Genomic DNA, 23,717 nt, shown 5'->3' with positions numbered 1-23,717 from the left:
AAAAGAAGACCTGACTCATTCTAACCCCTGTGGCTTTGCCAAAAAAAAAAGGTGGTGATCTGAAAGTTTATTTTTATTCTTAATATCTTATATCTAATTATATATTATATCTAATATCTCCTACTAAGTTAAGACTTGAACTACTGAATGAAATTGATTTCCCTCTGTGTCAAATCATCAAATGGTGAGAAGGAGAAAAGCTCTTGATGATAGAGGTCCATTGTTTAGGTATCATTGGGAGAAAATTCATAGCCATATTCATTAATAGTATCTAGTGTTCAGTCAAGAGACTATTGTTAGACACTGGATTATCACAGTTCTGATTTATATTCAAAATTCTTAACACTGGCGTCTCTTGAAAAACGCTCTGTGAGGTAAGCAAAGGAACAATACCCAAATTAGGAAAACAGGAAGGGGAAGCAATCCCTGCCCATTTAGATCAGATTTTTCTGGATTTTCTTCTAGGCAAAAAGTCATATTTGAATGGTAGGCTGGGGATTATAAGTGAAAAGATAGATGGAGCTATGCTGGTCTATGACCGTAATAAAGACTTGCTTTGATTTAATTGGATTTAGATGGAGCTAACTTAAAAACTAAATTGGATTTAATTTACATTGCATTCCAATTTAATGAAAGTCTTGAAGGAGTGATGGGAGACATATTCAAGGTTAATGAGACCTATAAGTGGCCCCAAGGTCTCAGTAGATGCTTCCTGATTGAAGTAAACAAAACATCTGTTTTAAAGGGTCATCCTTAATTCTAAGGAAAACAAGAGTTCAGAGAATCCTCATTTGGAAAGACACTTTAAAAATTGTGAACCCTTTTTAGTGTTTTAATATTTCTGCATAACAATGACCTAAAACATGATCTGTTACACAAACCGTAAAACTAGATAAAGAGCCATGGTGCCATAGTCGGTAGAATGCAGTACTGTAGGCAAACTCTGTCCACCACCAGGAGTTTGATCCTGACCAGCTCAAGGTTGATTCAGCCTTCCATCCTTCCAAGGTGGGTAAAATGAGGACCCAGATTGTTGGGGGCAATATGCTGACTCTGTAAACCACTTAGAGAGGGCTGTGAAGCACTGTGAAGCGGTATATAAGTCTAAGTGCTATTGCTATTGCTAAACAGAACCCTGTCAACAGTCCAATTAGCAAACCCAAATCATGGAAACATTCTTGGGAGAACTGAATTCCCAAAAGTAAAATGTTATTGGATATACCATGTTGGTACTGAGGAGATAAAATCAGCTCTAGTTTTCCTGCACAAATGTTTGCCCAGTTAAACAATAACTTCTCCTTCTCCCCACACATAATTGTCCAATTATGAAATGTTTCTTTGTTATGGGAACAGTCCATCTTTTTCTTCAGCACCTGCAGAGGTGACCTTGATGGCTTCCAAGCTCTCACGATCTCTGCATGCACTCTCTACATTCCATTTCCCCCTTCCCTCCCTCTAGTTCATGGGTAAGTTGAAAAGCATTAAAGTTTGAAAGAAGTAAAGCAGTTCAATCTTGACACACCCAATGAAACATATTAGTTATCAGAGTTATTTATTTATTTAATGAGGAAAACAATTCAAAGCTAAATATTTTGTCTGGCAAAAGTAGCTTTGGGGCTTTGCTTTCAGTAACTGGTGTCCCCCCTCCCCTCCCCCCCCCCGCAGCAAGAATTGTGATTAAATGTTTCTGATAATTGATCAGTTCTGAATGTCAGTTTGGCTGAATTTTAGCTTGTTTCTCAGCTTTAACTCAAGGTTGCTGGTAAGCTTCCTTGCGGGAACTGTCTGGTCCATGTCCTTTCACAACATTTCTACAGGATTAAGGTTAAGACTTTGGCCATTCCAAAATGTTAACTTTCTTTAGTTTCAACCATTCTTTAGTCCTATTACATGTCTATTTTGGGTCACTGATGTATTGCATAACACATTTTCTCTAGAGCTTCAGTTTGTGAATAAATGCCCTGATATTTTCCTGCAGAATTTGCTGGTACCATTCAGAATTCATAATTCCATTAAAAATAACAAGCCATCCTAGTCCAGAGGTCGCAAAGCAGGCTCAAACTATGATACTCCCGCCACCATGTTTCACAGATGGCATAACATTCTCATTCTAGAAAGCACTGTCTGACTTTCACCGAACACAACGCTTTTCATTCAAGTCAAAAAACGTCTATTTCATCTGTCCATAAAACAGTCTTCGAATAACCTTCTGGCTTATCCATGTAGTTTTTTGCAAACCGACAGACTGCAATGTTCTTTTTCCAAAACCCTAACAAGTATACCATTTTTGTTCAGTGTTCACCTAGTGTCACGAATACTGACATTTGTCGATACAAGAGAGATGTTAGTTCCTTAGACATTATTCTGGGGCTCTTTGAGAATTCTCCAAGTATTACACACCTTGCTCTTGATGTGATCTTGGTTGGTCTACCATTCCTGGGGAGGATAAAAATGGTATTGAGCGGCTTCCATTTGTACCTGATCTGCCTTACAGTAGAGGAGTCCAAACCCTTTGGAAGAAGTTTTGTAACCTTTTCCAGCACCAACAATTGTTTTCAGAGGTCTTGAGAAATCTATGTTCTAGCATGAAATCCTTCCACATATCTTCATTGTGAAGATCAGACTTTGATTGCGAATATCCAGAATTCAGTTTGTGAAATGAAGCAGGACATCTCGCATTCAGATCTGATTATCATCCCATTCATTGAAACACCTGACTCTAATTTCTCCTTCAAATGAACCGAGAACCTTAGAAATTCAAATACTTTTCCCATACAAAAATATGTAGATTTGAATCATTTTTCTCAATAAATAAATGAACAAATATAATGTTTTTGTTTAAGAGGTTTCTTTTTATATAGTTTGAGGAATTGTGTGGAGAACAGAGGACATTTTTGGCCACATTTATGCAATGGGGATGCGGTGGCTCAGTGGCTAAGACGCTGAGCTTGTCGATCAGAAAGGTTGGCAGTTCTGCGGTTTGAATCCCTAGTGCCACGTAACAGACTGAGCTCCCATTACTTGTCCTGAAGCTGGGACAAGTTTGAAAGCATACAAAAATGCAAGTAGAAAAATAGGAACCACCTTTGGTGGGAAGGTAATGTTCCGTGTGCCTTTGGCGTTTAGTCATGCCAGCACATGACTACAGAGTTGTCTTCAAACAGCGCTGGCTCTGTGGCTTTGAAACAGAGATGAACACCGCCCCCTAGAGTCGGAAACGACTAGCACATATGTGCGAGGGGAACCTTTACCTTATGCAGAAATATTAAACATTCAGAAGGGTACACAAACTTTTAAGCATTGCTATATTAGCATTTGTTAGCTGTTTAACAAGTTTTGATGAAAGAAGAAACACAGAATATCAGGTTGGATGAAGGGAAGAGAAATATTTTTGTTTCGAATTGAAGTCATAATTCTGATCTGAACTCATCACTGGAGTGAAAGAAAAATAAAAATCTGGGGACATCTGGGAACATCTAAACAAAAAGTTCCGCCAATTATTATTTGCAAATTAAAGCCAACTACCGTGGATTTTTCTCTATTTTCCATTTAATGTTAGAAAGCATTTTCCAAAGGCATTTTACAAGGAAAATTCTACTGACTTTTATTCCCATTAGGATAAATGGGCACTACTTTTAAAGTTTTTAAAAAATGAAAACAATTCCAATTTTAAAATGTTCATGGAGTTTTCAGGGCACCGTGCTTCAAATTTGATAGAGAATACTAAATGATAAAATCAATATAATTCAAGCAACACACCTGATTAGAAAGATCTGAGGGTGCTCAATCTGTTCTTGCAAAATTATAATTTCTTTTCCTGATAACTTATTTTATTGAATCGTTCTTAAAAACTGTATTTTTAAGGCAAAGAACAACTCCCTTGCATTGCAGCTCCAGTGCTCTTATATGAAAGCATTACAGAAAAAAACTGAAATTCTGGTAATATATACAATGTTGTGCTGCATGGCAAGCTAGAATTTTGTTTACAAGGACGGGGACTCTCTCGCCAGGTTATTTATTCTATGGTTTGTTTACATCACATCAGAGGAGGGCTCTCAGGCTTGCCAGATATTGATTTATGGATCCCAGCAGTTCCAGTTGGCCTTGGCTGGAGATGCAGATGGTAGGCTGGTAGCAACTTCTAAAGGATCGCCTGAGAATTTTATTGTAATTTTCACTGAGTTCCTTGATCTTAAAATGAGGATTTCCAAAACTTTTAGATTTACTAAATATTGTGATTAATATTTTAAAATATGTGGCTTTTCCACAAATACTGTGGAAAAAAGTTACAGTGAGGAGCTTCCACATTCTCAATGCCATTTTGGATTTTCTTTTTACATGAGTCTCATTTTCTTTTTACATGAGTCTGAACGGCAAGGAAATGGCATGAAAAAGTAAAAGAGAAAAAGCTTATGGTCTTTTCAATTTTGGATCGAGCTCCATTATTCTGAAAGAAAAGCAATATTTGAAAGAATAAATTTATAAGAGTCTATTTACAGCTTTTTCAATAGACTATGGTCAAGCAATGTGTAGTTTAATGCAATATGTGAAGTCATTGGGAAAGTGACTTCTTTATTCAGAATACATTGTACATTAGAAACATATCAATCCATCTGTACATTTGTGTTTATAGAAAAGATAGGTAAATAGCATGAATCCTCCCCATTTTACTTATCCATTTACTTAGCACATGATTCATTTATAAATGCATGCTAGTTTAACTTTGTCCTTAGTTCTGACACTAGTAAAAGCTGGTATGTAAATTCTTATCATTTAAGATGTAAACAGCATTTTGGCTGGCTGGCTAGCTATCTAGTTAGAGGGGCATGTATTTCTGTTTATGCGTGTGTAATTTTAAAAAGTGGGTGAGGGTGTGTATTTGGATAAATTATCTAAATACCAGTATAAACCATAGTGGATCTTACTTGTTAGTAAAACTAGAGCAAATTGTTCGAAAAATATTTTAGAATTATATGCCCCTATGGACACTTATAGAAAAATGAAACACTGGAAGCATAGCTGAGTTTTTTCTGCTTAACAGGAATCCAAATAATCTAATAACATCAGAGAATCTTAATTTTCAGCCTTCAATGTTAAAGACTTGAATTTCTAAGACAGCGTTTGATGAATGTATAGCTCTGAATGACCAGGTCTGCCCACAATAGTTTTTTAGCACTTTGGGGGGAAAAAACTATATGCCCAGATAAAATATATAATCCACAGCCTTTGTGTTTCTCTTGAAGTTCTTCTGAATTGAGGTTCTGGCCCAGCCCTATCAATGCAGGATATTCTTCTCCTCCTCCTCCTCCTGTCTCTAATGAGGTAAAATGGATTTCTACTTGACTGTGGCATGAAGTTTGAAAGCAAGAGATTCACCAAGACTGCTTGTTTCCCCCATGTTCACAGAAATATACCATGCAACTGCTTTATTTTGGACATCAGATCAGCAGGGAGTTTTTTTAAAGTCTATAAAATAGGGACAAGAGAGGGGAGGAAACCAAAAGATAAAAAAAAGATGGAAATGAATGAAGGAAGCATTCACTTCAAAAGAAAGGAAGAGGCCTAGTAGAAAATAAAACGAAGAATGGGAGAAAGAAAGAAATACAAGGATAATGATTTTAAATTAATCCAAGACCAACAACTTATACAAGTCTGAAGATAAAATATTTTTTTCAAACATGGCATCCTAATAGATTGCTAGCCCTCACTACCACTAGAGGGCATGAAATGTTTTAGACTCAAGTTAAACAACCAGAAGATGCCAGCCATATTGAAAGAACTAAAAACTGCAGATGGGTTGTCAGAGAAAAATACAGCAAACAAACTAGGATGTTTCTGTCAGGCAGAGAACTGGCAATGTTCAAACACAACTACTCTAGTGACAAAGCATTAGCTTTGTTTGTGTTTACAACTCTTATAATTAGCTCAAATATAGGCCCCATTCACAAAGCTACCAGACCATTTGATTAGCTGTCTTATAGCTGAGTTGCATCCTTGAGTCAAATCATGCCTGCTGACAAGCGCATTCACCAAGTCAAAATAAAATCTTCAAAATGCAATCACAACGCTGGGAGAGAAGAAAATTAGTAAGAGCTCATAGGATGTTTCTTAATTTCTTCAGGGTGCTGAACGGCAACCCCATGATGGAACCCAGATTTATTCTAAACTGATTTCAGAGTTATACATGATCCAGTTAAATTTTATATCTACCTGGTTTGCCAAATTGTTATTAGAAAATATGTTTTAAAACTTTGTATTAGTCTGAATTCAAGGTTTCCTCAATTGACCAACCCCCTCCCCAAACATATCTCAAAATATGATATGCCAATTCCTTCCACAAGAGTTTTATTATAAACACTGTACCATCCAGGATTTTAGGTCCAAATCATTCAATTTGTTTGAAAAAAAGTCCAATATTATGCAATTATAAATAGGGGCGACAGTGTGAAATGCTCCTGTTAAGAGTCACAGCCAACTGCTTTATGCTTTCCCGGCCTCCCCAAAAATACCTCTTCTATTTCCTTTGGTATCCACTCACCCTCTGTTCCCCTGTCACGACTCCTGAAAATACTTATTTCTAAAGTTATTTTGTACTTCACTGAGCCATGGATTTTCCTGAGCCTTCTATCAGTGACCTCTTTCGCAGTTTTGGTTACACACTTAGCAAAAGTACTGTATGGCATTAAATGTCATTTAACCAGAGTTATGGATATCGTTATGAGGAACTCCTTCTTTCCTTTAAGAGTTCTCAAAATAACTGGCAGGACCTGGTTGTTATGATGCAGGCAAGGAAGCCAGAACTCCTATATCTGCTTATGAATTAATCAGGAAAGAAATAGCTGCTTCTCCCAATTCTAGAGTTTTAAGTTAATTAAATAAACAGACAGACAAACAAACGGTGACATGCCACTTTACTGCTAACAGTTAAGATGGGTAGAATATAACCATTATTCTTCAATGGATTACTAACCAAATCTTGTTGGATTACTTAACACAAAAAATGATGGAGTAAGAGAACATTAGAACAGGCAATATTTTTTTTTCTATTCATAATCCCTGAACACAAGTTACTCAAGATCTTTTAATACAGATAATTTATGCATAAACTCAAAAGTAGAAAGACAGAGGGCTGAAATTTAGTGCTGAAAAACACTCCTAGACTCAGAGATGCTTTGGTATTAATTCTAAATGCATGTCTTTACCTAGTAAGCCACCCAGGGACCTATAGGTATAATAAACAATAGCAATATCACTTAGACTTATATACTGCTTCACAGTGCTTTACAGTCCTCTCTAAGCGGTTTACAGAGTCAGCATATTGCCCCAACAATCTGGGTTCTCATTTTACCCACCTCAGAAGGATGGAAGGCTGAGTCAACCTTGAGCCAGCCAGGATCAAATTCTTGGCAGTGGAATGCAGAGTTGGTCTAAAATACTGCATTCTAACCAGTGTACCACCATGGCTCTTATAATAAATACAAGCGTAATATCCTGAAGATTCTCATCAGCACCTCAAATTTTAAAGGATCTTTGAGTGCTGCCTCCTCTGCCACAATACCTTAAGGAATGCATTGAAAATACTTCCAGGGCCAACATTTTCCAAAGTGGAATGTCATTTGCTTTTCAGGTTCCTTTTATATAAAAAAATGCATATTATTTAATTGCCTATTGTTAAACGTTGTTTCCAACCTGTCAATATAATGACTCTTTTTTTTATTCTCAAAGCATTTGGTTTATTTGAATATAAATGCTCAAACCTTATAAAATTGTGTGTCTGACTTTGCGTACCCTTACACACAGACACACACACACACCTACATATAATTGTAGCCTACCTGTGCAGTAGGGACATGTACCTATTAGGATCTGAACTAGTAAATAATTCCAGTTTTGACATGGCATGCTTGCTGTACTTGTCCGTCAAAGGCAAGGTCTGGCTCAGCAGCGGAAAGAAATGCCTTGCAGCCTCTCTCTTCCCTGTTGCTTTTAAATTAGTACACTGATGGAGCTATGTAGATAAAAGCAAGAATTTATAGCCCAGCTGTGTGAAGGAGGGATATGGCAGCTGAGAGATGTGAGAGGGGGTCTGGGGAGCATTTCTTGGAGTTTGGAGCTGGCTGGAGTGACACATGGAAGTTTCTTATCAAGAGAGCCAGAAAGGGGTTTTCTTTGAGCTGCAGTGCTAGAAGCCAAGCAGCTAAGACCAGAAGGGAAAGATTGGCCAGCTAAAGCCTTTCTGAAGCTATAGCAGCTGCAGCAGGTACTGATAAAGCAGTGGGAAGACCAGAGTAACCTAAGTGGAGATGAAGCAGCAGAACTAGGGCAGTCCAGTGGCAGAAGAACTTATCAAAAGACGGAGCATGAAGGAAAGCCAGAAGCAGTTCAGCAGGTGAGACCCAGGAAGAGTCTTGATATTATTAGGTGAGGCCACTGAAAAGACCTTGCACAATATCCTTGTAGGGAATGTGTAGCTCATCAAAAGGCTGCTGCAGTAGAGACCCACTGAAGAATCCGACTGGAAGGATTGACCCTTGAGGCTACTTCAGTGGGTGATTTCCAAAGAGACCCATGGCAGAGAGAGGCAGAGAGTGGCTACCAGCAGCTAAATATGCTAACACAGGCTTCCCATGATCTGAGAGATTAGCAGAAAGCCCCAGATAGAAAACAAACAAAGAAACAAACCAGGGTACAGTCAACATTAGGTACACAGGACCAATTATTTGGCCAACACAAGGAGAAGAACCAAGATTACGAGATTATTCAGCAGGAAGTCGAGAGTTGTAATGCAGAACAACTTTATTTCATAAAATGTACAACATCCAAGAAGCTGACAAAAATATCCCAAGCATAGAGTGTCATGACCCAGAAAATGGGCATCCAAAAAAACCTGGATTTGGACCTATGTGTTTGGGGTACATGAAACTCCTGCTGAAATTATTGAAATGTAAAGTACACATTTTTGTACAGATACAAGTTTAAATGATTGAACTTATAAGTGAATCAAACCATCTTGTTTCATCTATTTCAATAATCACTGCATTCTCTGGAAACATTTTTCTCTTAAAATGCAGGAACAGAGATCAATCAATATGTAGTAAAGAATTTAAATAATATTGAGCCTAGCTAAATCAAATGGAGAAACGGATATTATGTTAGGTAAAATATTTCCATCCGTATCTAGGATTCAACTGCTCAACTGGATGATCAGAACATATAGAGAGACTGAAATTAAGGCATCTCCAGTATATGGAACCCCTCATGATTTCCCTTTCTGTATGGGTATGTGACTAAGATTTGAGCTTGTTGATCAGAAAGATTGACAGTTTGGTGGTTCGAATCCCTAGTGCCGTGTAACAGAGTGAGCTCCCGTTACTTGTCTCAGCTTCTGCCAATCTAGCAGTTTGAAAGCACGTAAAAAATGCACGTAGAAAAATAGGGACCGCTTTGGTGGGAAGGTAACAGTTCTGTGCGCCTTTGGCGTTTAGTCATGCCAGCCATATGACCACAGAGACATCTTTGGACAGCACTGGCTCTTCAGCTTTGAAACGGAGATGAGCACTGCCCCCTAGTCAGGAATGACTAGCACATATGTGCGAGGGGAACCTTTACCTTTATCTTTATGGGTATACAAGCAGCACAAAGAAGAGCCATTTCACTAGATAACAACAGAAGACAAATAGGAAAAGCCTTACTTGATAAGCATCAGCTATACATCACTATGAATCATTGATAGAAAACTATTTCCTTATTTTGTTACAAAGTACAGCATAAAATAAAGGAAGAATTTCAAGGAACACCAGTTATCCAACAGTGGAGATGGAGAAGGTAGCGCAAGTGAGGGGAAGCAACACGGATTCAGACTTTTCTAAGTGAAATTCCATCCAGCTACTGAACTATTATATTAGTTGTGTGTAACACAAAATATGTACCTTGAAATACACAGTATTGTAGAATTAGTGAGTTATCCCAAAACAGTTAAAAACAGCATATTAAATATTTGAAGGACTATTGCTTTTAATTCCCGATCCTGTCTAAGATAATAATACAGAAACCATAACGTAAGGCATGTATATTTCAATGTACAAAGTTCAGATTTAATAGAAACTGTCTGCCCTTCATTCTTTTTTTTCCTTGGGAGTATAAAATATGCAGAGTCCTACCCGGCCATATTGCCATGGGCTGTGTTGTCAAGGTGACAGAGTAGCTCCAGGATTTGAGCATTGCTTGATGAATCATCAGGGGATTCATGATTGCCTGATTCCAATTCCTTCGGCATCCTCCAAACAGCCGCACATGTCATGACTTTACTGTCTGAAGCTAAGGAACAGAGGATAATGTCAACAGATCACAGTAGGGGGAGGCAGGGGAGGGGGTTTCTGGAAGAGAGAGAGAGAGAGAGAGAGAGAGAGAGAGAGAGAGAGAGAAAGAGAGAGAGCCCTAGAATTTTTGCAATCATAAGCAAGGCACTTCATCAGCCATGTAAAAACATTTAAAGAATCTTACTGAACTTCATTCTAACAATAGAGCACATAGGAGAGGGAGGGAGGGAGGGAGGGAGGGAGGGAGGGAGGGGGGGAGAGAGAGAGAGAGAGAGAGAGAGAGAGAGAGAGAGAGAGAGAGAGAGAGAGAGAGAGAGAGAAACCCAATAGTCTACAAAGCCAGCAAGCTGCATAAATAGCCGAGGTGACAGCAGGCGATACAAGTCACTGGAAGGACTTTCCCCAACGCTGCTTTCTGTACGGCTATTTCAATTAATGCGGGAGAGTACAGCGATTTGCTGAGATTACCATTTTTCTGCTTAATAACACAAGCATAATTTTAAGGTCTCCATCTCTGGCTTTCCTGGGTCATCTTTAATTTGCATGGCTAGCTTCTGAACCATGTCTTCTGCAGAGAGCTAGATTTTTAGCTCGGTACTTTTATATTCTGCTCTCCTCCTCTCTCCCCCTCCCCCCCTCCATTTCAATTCCTTCCGGATTAAAAAATAAATAAAAATCCTAGATGGAAGCCTCCTGAGCTTTCCAAACTCAAGGCTATTGTTAACTTATGGCTAGTCATAAAATATCACTTATCAGAGGGTAGATAGGTGAGGCTCCTCTTCACAAATTGCTGCACCCCATTTCTCCCCCCCCCCCCCAGGTTTCTTAATAACCTACATAATTTTTACTTTTATTTTTCTGGGCACTCTTCCAAAAAAAATCACTGAGCTGCAGGAACACACTATTTGGGGTGGGTGGGTTCTTTTTTGTTTTTTTCCGAATGCCCTGAAGAATACGTGGCCCCCAGAGATATTACTTGAAATGTCAATGCTGGAAGCTGGCATTTCAATATGGTTACCCTTCTGGAAGATTTCCATTGTGTTCTTTTAATTAAAAGAATTTAGGGGGGGGGGGAGTCAGATGGCAGTCAAGTCATGGTTCTCTACAAGATAGGAAATAAAGGCATGGAGAAAAGTGGAGAAGGGGATAGAAAACATACATCATTCTTATGCTCTAAATATAAATATAGCTAAATGTCTAAAAATCATTAATGCAGCTCGATTTATTTACACACTGAAGCAAAATTAATGCCTTTTTTTTTCATAGTAGCTTTCCTATATTATTTAACTCAAGAATGAAACCTGGTCCATGGTATCCAGCAGTGTATGGTAGAAACACATTTTACATTCTGAGCACTTTTTCAGCTGAGGAAGATTTGAAATTTAGGGAGCCTGAAGTCAATACATTTACAAAAAATGACTGGAATGGATGACTTGCCTATTTAAGGGGGTGGGGGGGAGACATGAGAGAAACCATCACTTAGCCTTAGCAGAAGACATGGCAGTTTAGCAGAAGACAAGCTATTCCCTGAAATGCTCTTTATATACTTCTGTCATTATGAGGTTTCTGGGGGAAAAAGTGGTAAGAGGCTCCTAATAGCTTGCTTGCTCTTTCTTTCTTTCTTTCTTTCTTTCTTTCTTTCTTTCTTTCTTTCTTTCTTTTCTTTCTTTCTCTCTCTTTTCTTTCTTCCTTTCCTGTCTCACTTTTCTTTTCTCTCAATCACTCACCTTTCTTCCTTAGTCTCACTTTCCTTGTCTTTCTCTCTCACACACTTTTCTTCCTTTCCTTTCCTTTCCTTTCCTTCTCCATCTCCATCCTCTCGCTCGCTCCTTCTTGCCTGATATGTCCCAGGGAGAACATTGTCAATATCTCTGAACAATAGCTCTGCTTTTGAGATATTATCTCAAAAGATATTAATTATAAAGTTAGTAGTAAGATTTGCAAGTAGATTTGAGTAACCAGAATGATTCTTGCCCTTCTAAGAAGAGATTTATACTCTACTTGTGGTACTGGTGAATATCTGAGGATTAAGACTTAGCACAACACAAGAGATCTGAACAAAGACCTTCCTATCTATTGTAATTAGAAGAAAGGCTAACTTGGGTTTCTGGTTATGGAAGAATGCCCCGCTAAAGAAAATTAATTGGAGACTGGCTAGACAGATCTCTCACTTTCATAGTACAATGACTGCTAATTATATCAAGATTGTATATATTTACAAGCAGGAGACAATCTGTTGAGTAGGAAGGTATCAGGTTTCACACCTTGCAAACTTAGAGTCTAGCAAACAGTCCTCCTTTACTTGTGAGAGGCTGTGATAGGTTCTCATCTTTACACCCAAAATACAGGAGAGTGTGTGTCTGTGTCTGTGTCTGTGTGTAGCTGGCCTATATCCAGCTTCAGCTATAACTTTAGTCTATTCTAGCTTCAGTGACCCATTCCCTAATAACCTTAGGACTGGACCTCTGCAATGCACACTACCTGGAGCTACCCTTGAAGACCTGTGGAACTTCTCACTCTTGCAAGAGGCAGCTGCCCTGTTCATATTTATGCTCCTAACTGGTTAGCACTGATATAATTTAAGTTATTCACCATTGATTGATTAATCAAAGGGGAAGAGAGAAGAGGGGACGGGGAGGGGAGGGGAAAGGAGGTGAGGAGAGGAGAGGAGGGGAAGAGAGAGGAGAGGAGGGGAGTAGAGAAAGGAGAGGAGGGGAGGAGGAAAAGGCCAAATTAATGAAGAGCCAAACATGAATAGATTCCTACCTGGCATATAAATATAAATAACAACAGTACCAAGCAGACTCCTTAAAGTGATGCTCAAGAATTTGTACCCAAAAAATAAAGACAATGTTAGGTCACAATATGTTTCTGGAGGAGGAAAAATAAAGAAGGTTCCTGTGGATCCCTTGTCTTCCATAATTCTATACCAGGGGTATCAAACTCGTAGCCCATGGGCCAGATGCGTCACATGCTGGCCACGCCCACCCCCGTTTTAGCGAAGGGGAAAATATGTCATGTGACAACGCGGGTTTGACACTCCTGCTCTATACTGTCCTCCCATCTGCCCATTCCTTTGCTACAACAGACCCTCACTTATCCAAGATGATGATGAGATGATTCAGACAACATCTAATAATTCAATGTTTGAGTAGCTGGCTGCCTCACAGAAAACAACTACCCTGTATCAGTAACTACCCAGAACATCCAGCCCCTTATCTGATAGGCTTTTCTACTAAAAAGATGGTAGGCGGTAGAAGATGATTGAAAAAAAGAAATGATTTTATAGAGTGACATCTAGAGGACAGAAATAGAGAACAGATGGCTTAGAGAGGTCCCCTAGGCTCTCCAAGCTACAAAGAAGGGGAAAGTGATGAACAGAGAACAGAAATGCAAATAGATTAGATTTTTTTTCCTTGTCCAGCAACTAGCTGTCTTTAGCTCAATCCCAGGCTGAGAATTCTGAGCAGGATCAGACATCAGCAGCTGCCTATTTGGTAAAAAGGACATATTGTTTAAGCACAAGTTAATAATAAACATGCCATAAACTAAATTGCAAACATATCTGTGATTTACACTGCACACTAAAGAAATGTCCCCATAATTATTTCTATTATTTACTCTGGTGCAGAGCACAGCTGTCTCCTTTTAAATACCTTCTTTATCTATACAAGTTATAAAACTTCGTTCAAATATTTAATACCAATGGCAGAAACACTATGTTAAAATGCAAGTGCTGTACATGCAGGTCTCCAGAGCCAGGAGGTAGATGTGAAATGAAGGCAAAAATTGAAGGGCAATTCTAGCGGAGCTCCCATCTGTACATGAACAGAAAAGTCACTCTGGCTTTTTTTTTGCAGAAAGTCTTACATGGTGATGAACGAAAGGGAACACGATAGCATCGGCCATGACTGCGGAGTGTGCTAAACTCAACCTAAACTGGCATCTGTAAGAGCTCCGTGCTGGAATGGGCTGAGCTGAGGCCTTGCTCTTTCATGCGCTCAGGTGGTACAAAGCCAGCTGGCTGCTATTACGCGGTTGCCCTGGGAACCACAATTGAAGTGTACTTCTGAATCTGTACAGGAGGTACTTTTGCACCATTGCCACAGCAGCTCTTGCTGTGCAAAGTTAAAGTTGTGTAGCAGCTCGAGCTACAGCCCAGCTGGTGTCCATTAATGTTCCTTGTATGACAGGCGCAAGCCACTAGTCTCAGATGTTTCCTTCTTGCCACAGACAAAACAGAAGGATTTATTACTCTTATTAATCGGAATAAAGCCTACTTTGCTTGTTTGAATAGAAGGGTGCTCAGAAGCAATGGTGACTTTATACAAGGTGTTTACCACCTTTTCAGCTTTTTCATTCTTCCTGCCCCGTATTTGCAATCTATGTCGGAATTAAAAGTCCCACTGAATTTACTAATGAACGAGGTGTAAGAAATGAGAGGTAATTTTACAACGGGGCATTCCCTGATCAAAAAATAGTAGAGTCTGTCACCTGTGTCGTTCTTAATATTTATATAGCACTGCTTTTAATGAATATGAAGTGCTTTGAAGTAATCTCTGTAGGTTCATATAATCTTGCATTTTGGTATAAATATTCTGTCATCTATAAACTCTTTCCATAATCTCTGTGCAATTCCTTAAAAGAAGAGTCCTCAACCTCCAGGCCGCGGCCCACTACCAGGCCACAGCCCATTCAGAACTGGGGCATGGAAGAGGTGGACGAGCAAACAGATGCGCACAGTTCCATTTGTGCAGCAGGTGTGCATGCCCGCCATTCGTGCAAATGGAGCTGCGCACGCATGCATGCTTATATGCCGCTCGCACAGAACCATCCCCCCCCTCCAGTCCGGAAAGGTTGGAGACTGTCGCCTTAGAATGTAATTTTCAGAAAACCAGGAACATGCTAACCTATCCTTCGTATATTTCAAAACCTGTAGAGAAAAAATAAATATCAGGGGTGAATTTTTTCACACAATTAAGACCTTTACTCCAGTTTTAATGTACAGTGGTTGAAAAGCAAAGCCAAAGAAACTGGTGAATGATCAATTACTAAGGGCCAAGCAATGTGTCACTCCAGAACGTGTCAAATTTTTCTCAATTACAATTTTCCATCGTAAAAAATAATACAATTTATACCCCACCTTTATATTCTTCTGATTATTTTTATTCTGCACCCTTTATACTTTTACCCGAAGTTATAACAGAAAATTAGTCTTCAGCAATCCCATTTATATCTGGCCTTCAAAATACTGCTGATGTACAACTTCTAACATCCTAGCTGGGTCTGATACAATTTGCATTTGGAGAGCCATAGATTCCTCAGCCACATTTTTACTTCTTGCTCATTTGACACGCAAGATGGCTGATAGCAATATTTTAAAAGGCCTAGCATCCCAGTCACTATATTCCTAAAAGCAACACTATTCCAACGATGTGTGTAAATTTATAAATTCATTTTAAACAACTTCTGCTCATTATGCTGTACTACCAGTGTTAGAACCAAGCAAGGTTTCTTAAAAAGAAGAGTCCACAATTCAGAAAAGTTCAACAAAAAGCAGCAATGGAAGCTGGAAAGATTTCCAGAAAATAATCCATATTGTTCCTAAGAAAAATGGCTCCTACTTTCCAAAATCCACTGTTCTGTAAAATTAACTAATCACTGTAAATGAGCAGTCTCCCAGTGGCAATTCTCCTTCAAGCTGCAATTCCCCCAAACAATCCGCCTCATATTCCACTGGCATGTCCGTCAATAATTCTGTGTTTCCTTGCTAAGAATGCAATGAACATGAGAAAGAGGAAGAACATATAATCTTTGCTTATTCTCTAACACCATCCCCATCGATTTCCGCATGCTAAAGGCAAGCTCCCTCAGCAGACAGCCATTAGTATCTAGGCCAGCTCGCTCGGCAGTTTCCCTGTCAACAAGCCAATTTTATGTCACATGGGAAGCCGACAGGGGTACAAGAAACTCTCTGCTGTAAGTTTGCTTTGCAAAATTTTGTACTGTGCTGCCCCGCTTACTCAAACATACACATGTAAGTGTGTTTTACAGAGTTTATTAATGTTCTTAGCAGCTTCCTTCACCCAGCCTCAGGACTATCCTAAATAAATCCTGCCACAAGCAGGCCAAGATTAGTCCACAAGGCAAGGGCCAATAGTCCGTAAAACAATAGAAAGTTACTCCCAAAAATCCACCAAACAAACTTAAAGCCACAAGGCAAAACTGAAAGTACATCCATGAGAGCTCCCTTGGCAAGAGACGTTCAGAGTCTCAAAGGCACAAGTCAAGCAGGAAGCACGAACAAACAAAGAGCCAGAAACCAAACACCTTATTCTCAGCAATGCTTTCCTCTGCCTGCTGTGATAAATAGCTTTCTGGTGCAACCCATCAAGATGGGTGGGGCCTTCTCCCGAGTAATCTGGCAGATCTCCTTTGCTCTTGTCTTTTCTCTGCTTTACATATTCTTGGATCCAACACAGAAGGCAGCTCCTCATCTTCACTGATCTGCAAACTGTCCCCAGTCGAAGTCGCCCGTAAATCTCTTTCAGTTGGCAGTTCAGAGTCATTAATTAACCCAGTTGCTAACTTGCCAGGAATGAGCTCATTCTCTCTCGAGCTACCCTCCAAGGCATAATCAGAGGAGTTGTTCATGAGAGACAGCTCAGGTAGAAGCAGGACTGGCCCAGTGTGCTCGTTCATGCTCCCCTTCTTCAGTTGTTTGTTCCATCCAAACCCAGAATGATTCAAAAGAGCAAATATGCAATTTAGAAGAGAACTACATGGGAAGTGAGAATAGACTGTAGGTGCACAGGCCTTATAGCCATGACTGACCCGATTTTATGATGTTTTTCTGGTGATCATTAAACAAATGCACGTAGGAGATGAACGGGCTGAGCCCAAGGGAGGGGGTCAAACGCATCATCAGTCACGAGTCCCTTTGTGCCCACAAGAGATCTAAGTCCAGCCCACCTTGAATTCCTTCTACTCTTATCTCCCGCTAATTTCCATTAGTAGTTCAGATTCTCGTAGAGAGCTCAATCTTATAATAAATCTTTACACCCATTTGAAATATCTGGATCTCCTGGTTTTCCTGTCGCTTGACAATGCAGTGGTTATAAATGAGAACACTGCAATTGTTAAGCAAGCCCATTGTTTGTTGTGGTGGGTTTTCACCAAAAACTGTAAATGCAGTCGTGCTGCCGAGCACCTGAATTGTAGTCATGTGACCCAGGGTTGACTCTCAGATCCGGGTTGCAGGTATGCTTTTTCGAGTCAGACATAACTTTAAATGAATGCTAAGCAAGTGGCTCTAAGTTGAGAACAACCTATAATTGTGTATTACGCAACTGATTGATTGACAGCCACACCACAACTGTTTGCTCATATTTGCTTTCAATTCTTCTCCATAAAAATTTGTGAACAGCATACAATTCATTAAAAAATTTAAAGGCTGATCCCTAAAATTGTTTCACTCTGGGCAGCATCATCCCACCAAACTGCAATAGTTTTTCAAAGTGACAGGCTGGTAAGAGACATGCTGAGTTGGCCTCATGAAGAAAGAGCATCAAACCGTTGCCAGCAGCCTTTCCCAAGAGCAGGGTCAATAAGAAAGGCTGTTGAGTCACAGTAACCATCTTCTGGATGGCATCTCCAACCCACTTCTCCAACCCACTGTAATGCTATAGGTATGAAATATAAGTAGGAGAGAGCTATCAGCAAATGTAAAAGACAAGAGACTCTTGGCCAGCTACATGACCAAAATATGCTCCAGCAGTGGAGGCGGAATGATAGGAGAGATCAGCACAAAACTACAGTAATGGTTTTTACCCACTGATGCAGCTTCAAAATTATTGGGGAAACTGGGTGTTTGTCATAATCATCATAGGAAGCAAAGTGGCTGAAATCTGGGACGATGATGATGATGTGCCATCAGATCAGTGTCACCCAGATAGACTTTCTCCCAAATGTAGTCAAGTAAAGGTCTATGCAAATCTTTTGAAAGAGAAGCATGCACAAAGCTCTGGATAATTAAAACTGCCCTGTCTTTTTCCATGCTAATACAAAGAACATGTATAGAGATATCCTGGAGTAGCTTCCAAAGCAGTTCTGTGGCTTTCAATTATTTGATTTGATATTAGTTGCTAATTTAAAAATGATTTTAAATATATTAAATCACCTCTCAATAAATGCAGGATATGGAAATATTTTCCGGGAAACCTACACAATTGCTGAAAAGACTTTGGATTGTAGTGACGTTAGAGCAAGGTTCTCTATAAGGATATGAACTCCCAGTGTTAGAATTATTGCAGATTTTTAAAATCTTATTTTAATATATAGTATGGAATGAAGCAGCAAGGTATCTCTCCCAGAAGATTTCTGGCATAGATTCACTTCAATAAATCCAAAGAATGCTCTATTTTAATATTTATAATTCAGATTTCTAAGGCCATCCAATTACATGCATTTCTCATGGTATTTTCGAGGGTCTGCTTATCTGGAGACAGGCTTATCTGGAAATATATATGGGAAATATATATTTTTTACATTTGGGCCTTCAAGTCAGTTTTTGATTCCTGATAACTGCCTGAACTAGTCCTCACTGTTTTCTTGGCAAGATTTTTCAGATGCTGTCTGCCAATTTTTCTTTCCTAGGGCTGAGAGAGAGTGACTGGCCCATTGTCATCCCAACCGGCTTAAAGCCTAAAGTGGAATTATAATTCTGGGCCCGGGTCTAGCCTGATGCCTTAACCACTACCACACCGAACTGATTCGCATACTGTATTTAAAAAATAAAAAGGTGAAAGGTAAAGGCTTCCGCTGTTCAGTTGTGTCTGACTCTAGGGGTAAGTGCTCATCTCTGTTTCCTAGCCAAGGGAGCCAGTGGTGTCCAAAGATGTTTCCATGGCCGATTAGTCATGTGGCCAGCATGATTATACACCTATGCAAACACAAATACTTAATGAAGAGCCAAAGTATTTTTTGGCACCTGAAATTCTTGGCCTACTAATGACTATATACAGTACTGTTAACACACCCCCCCATCAAAAAAAGTCCACTTTAGAATTTGCTGTATTTCTGATAGAAATGAGTGCTGCTAATGCTCTCTTTTTATTTCACAATGATAATACTTTCTTTTTCATCGGGTGAGGCCCTAAATTATTGTGCCTAGGTTTTGTTTGCCTTACAGCATCAACTGCGAAGAAAATCTACCCTCCCGAGGAACTCTGCAAGCTCTCCTCTCATTGTCTCTCAGGCAACCTGGCAGGGTGGGAGGGGGCTGTTGTAGGTGCATGGAGGAGGAGGTTAGACAGCACGGCATTACATTCTCCGTGCTGAATGGGTGAAATCTGACACTAGAGAAGCGACAGGGCCGGCCTATTTGTAAAATAAAACAGAACCAGGTTTATTATGACCTCTCAGTGACAGGTTATCCGCCACCAAACCTTCCCCATCCTCTGAACAGTACTGCAAAGCAGCCAGTTCACCGAAACAAAGAGAGCATCGCCTACAATTACAGGACTTTGTCCTCTTCTGGCAGTTTCCATCATCACATCCACACTTGCCATTGTGTAGGAGAGATCAGCAGCAGATCAGCACTCCTCCTCCTCCTCCTTTGAAAAGCACATATTACGGAAAGTCTACTTTGGAGCAAATCCTCACTTTTTGGAAGGAAGAACTTTGAACTGAGCTATTTACTGCAGGCATGGGCTTGAAATATTTATAGCAGACGCCTTTTGAATCATCTTGCCACTTCCCCTCCTCACTCCTCACTTTGTTTTATACGAGGCAGGGTGTATTGCAGCTCCATGGTGGATTAGCTCTTCTTCAATCAAACCAAAGCGTCCCTCGTGACCTCCGCCTGCCCACCCTTGTGGGTGCCAAAGATAACCCTTGTCCTCTTCCCGCTGCCTTTCCATACAGCATTAGAATACGGCCCTTTTAAGTCTAAACAGGACAAGCAAGGGCAGCCATATTAAAGTTGCCGAATGTGTGCGCGGAAGCCTTAATGAAATGCCAGACTGCACATTTCTTTCTCTTCCCCCATTCCATAAAGTCAGGTAATGCAAATGTGAGATCCCCAAAGTATTATTAATTCTGCTACATTGCACATTGAGTCAGTGATGCTGAAGCGGAGAGGTGTAACTTACATCGCGATCGTGCCAGCTGCTCTCTCTCTCGGGGACAAAGGCTTTCAGCCCAAAGGAGAGGGCAGGTGGCAGTGCCAGTCTCTGCCCTCCAAGGATTTTCCACAGAAGGAAGAGGTGAAAAGCGGAGGGGAGGAGCAGATTTAATTTCCAAAACTGTCAAGTTGATGTGATAAATCGGCGTTTCTGCAGCTACCAGTGTCAGACCTTATGAAACTGTCCTACTTTCAAAAGTGGCAGTGGTTTAGCATGTGGCAGATTTCTTGTGAAAGCATCTTTATTGGGCCCCTTATGCTCTCTGTTGGCTCAAACAGCTTCCTTTGGTTGCATTATAGGAATATGGGAGGCTGATTTACATGGAGTCATAGAACAGTTCCATATTAACTATAAGAATTGGCATCATTTCTGGGGTTTCCAGCTAAAGACTCAGATGATCCCTCTTTGCTGAAATTGGGGGCTGAGACCAGGCGGAGTAGCGGTTTCCTATGGTCAAATGAACAGAACCATCTTAGGTTTGAATTTGAGGGAATTGATCCAATTGTACATTCTCAGACTATTTCCAATCTGTAACGTTTGGTCACTATAATCATTTCTGTTTCATGTGGAAAATTATAATCTAGAATTTACAAGGGGCAATAAGTGAAAGTAACTATCTGATACAATCCTATATTACAGTGATGGCAAACCTTTTAGGGGGTGCCCAAACTGCAACCCAAAACCCAGTTGGCAAAGTGCCAACCCGGCAATTTAATCTAATGAGGTTTTGCTACCTAAAATGTTGATAAATGTAGAGTTCAGCATGTTCAAAGAAAAAAGATAAATGCAATAAATGCACATTTATGCCCCTTCAATTTTTTTCTGCAACAATAAAAAAGAAAAACTTTTGTAATATCATATCTCTCTTTCCCTCCCTCTCTCTCTGCCTCCCTGTTCCTCCCCCCCCCCCGTGGAGGGGGAGAACCCCTGAACTGGTGGTGGGAATGATGTCTGAAGGCCAACGAGCCCAGGAGCAGCACTCCCATGCTCAGCTGGCTTGGCGGGGAGGCTGGGCATGCCAATACAGGCAGCTCTGCAGGAAAAAAACCTGCTTTTTTTGCCGAGCCGATGCAGGATCATAATGTGGCTCCATGTTGTAATGGGCTTCAGGAGGAGGACAGGACCCCGCCTCCCCCATTGTGAACCACGCGAGTGAAAATGTTCACTCAATCAATTCCAACTTCGCAGGACCTTTTTCTTTCGCAAGAAGTTGGAATTGATTAAGTGAAATGCGACAGAGAAACGGGGTGACTGCATGTGTGCCCACAGAAAGGGTTCTGTGTGCCATGTTTGGCATACATGCCATAGGTTCGCCATCACAGCTATATTATCTACCATGCTTAGAATAATATGCAAAATAATTTCTTCTTAGATGGTTTGATTTGTCAAAGTCTATAGTTATTTTACACTGTCTGTAGAAAATTGAATTCTTCAATTCTGAAAAATTCATCTTGTTGGATGAGATGGGAAACATCCTCAAGAAAAAAAAATCCTAGAATCTGCATAGACAACTTGGTTAAAGCAAACTTTGTAATTAAATTACAAAGTGTAATTTAATTTCAGGAAACTTGAAAGATTTTCAACTTCAATAAAAAGAAAACTTTTTTTTTTTGAATCAGGCTATTGCTCCATCTCTCAGTGTTCTGACCCCCTCCTCTTGTATAACAAGTCACTCCGACACAAAGACTCTTCCAGAGATGTTTATTGACATACAGGTTCAACCTTGGCAGCAATCCAGCCTGCCAAGGTCAAGATAGCACTCTGGGCAGCAATCCAGCTACCAAGCTCCAGATAATCACCTTAGCAGCACTCCTGCCTGCCAAGGTCCAGGGAACATACTGGCAGCAATCCAGGTAAACCCTTTGGCAGCAATCCAGCCTGCCAAAGTACGACACAGATCTGGGCTTCTCCAACTCCAATGATCAGTTGATTCCTGCAAAGGGTGTGTCCACAAGCAGTCCCTTTATAGTCTGCAGAGTCTAATTATCAGCAGCTGAGAGCAATTACCTCCTGTAATTGCTCAATTGCTCCTTACGCGGGAAGCACGTCGGTAACGAGCATCTAATAGCTTACTGCTGATGTCTGACTCACTGTCCTGTGACTCTTCCCCACTGCTCCAAGGCATGACATCAGGAGCCCCCTTCCTTTGGCTTTCACCACTGCTCCATGCCTCAGGCGCCTCCTGGTAGCCAACCAGCCTCTCTGCGCCCTGCTCAGAGTCGGAACCCTGTCCAGGGTCCTCCACATCCTCCTGAGCCGACTCAGAGGGACCCTCGCTGTCGGAGTCTGGTGGCAACTCTAACGGCTCCTGCTGGGCCACAACACTCAGTATGCTCTACTTTTGGACAGATGCTCTGCGATGGAGATTTTTCCAATCACGTTACATCTTCCCAAATATGGTAGCTCTAGATAGGTTGGGATTTTAATTCCAAGATACCATGACCATGGAAAGCGTTGCTCTTTTTTCTATTATAAATTTTATTGAGTTTTTAATATGTTTTTATTATCAAAGTTAACCCAATTACCTCTTTGGTATAGCATTCCAGAATTTCAAGTTGCACGGCTTTGAAATTTGTTTAAAATAACATTATGATAAAACATTCCATGATTTTTTTCCCTACACTACTTTGGAAAAGTAGTAGTACTGAGATCAAACATCATTATGCTAGCTGATCTTAAATATGGTTTTAAAAAAGATAAATCGTGGTTTATGACTTTTATATAACAAGCATTGTATTGTAAACACTGACCAGATATCAGTTTTACATGTTTGTTATTTTTAAAACTGTACATCTTATTTAAATAAGCACACTTATTTACCTATATCCATTCATTATCCACTTGCCCACATAACCATATCTGAACAAAATTATACACTGATTCAGCAGCTAGATCGCAGCAGAGAGAACAGGAGAAGGATGGGAAGTGGGACTTTTCCTTTAAGCTATTTTTGAAATCAAAATCCCACTCTTCAAGCTGCTATTATCTCCTAATTGGGATGGTAGAGAAAAAAACCACTCATATTTTGACCCAAGAGACACCAACAATAGCTTCAGGGGAAGATGCTTTAGATCAGAAACCAATGGGAAAAAAAGGCTCCACACATTCCTGGCCTCCATTCTCTGATCACTAGAGGGATTATAATAGCTTATCCAAGATAAGTGGGGAAGTTGTTTTATTTTGTTGAGTAGGCCTGGCCAAGCCTTATTGCTCC

The 23,717-nt window shown here is 40.1% G+C and overlaps 1 protein-coding gene across 2 annotated transcripts in view; it reads right to left on the bottom strand.

Moving 5' to 3' along the window:
* The window catches only part of EIPR1 (EARP complex and GARP complex interacting protein 1), a 68,704-nt gene that overhangs the window by 28,920 nt on the left and 16,067 nt on the right, over positions 1-23,717 (bottom strand). The window contains exon 4 of one of the 2 annotated variants that reach the window (XM_081940603.1): positions 10,161-10,317. The exons of the other annotated variant lie outside the window; for it this stretch is intronic. Within the exon in view, the coding sequence (XP_081796729.1) occupies positions 10,161-10,317 (157 nt within the window). The remainder of the gene's footprint in view (positions 1-10,160; positions 10,318-23,717) is intronic. 2 annotated transcript variants of the gene reach the window in all.

This window comes from Natrix helvetica (assembly GCF_964273705.1).
Source record: "Natrix helvetica genome assembly, chromosome: 2".
Lineage (NCBI taxonomy): Eukaryota > Metazoa > Chordata > Lepidosauria > Squamata > Natricidae > Natrix > Natrix helvetica.
The sequence above is the reverse complement of the archived record's forward strand: the minus strand, read 5'-3'. Positions and strand labels throughout refer to the sequence as shown.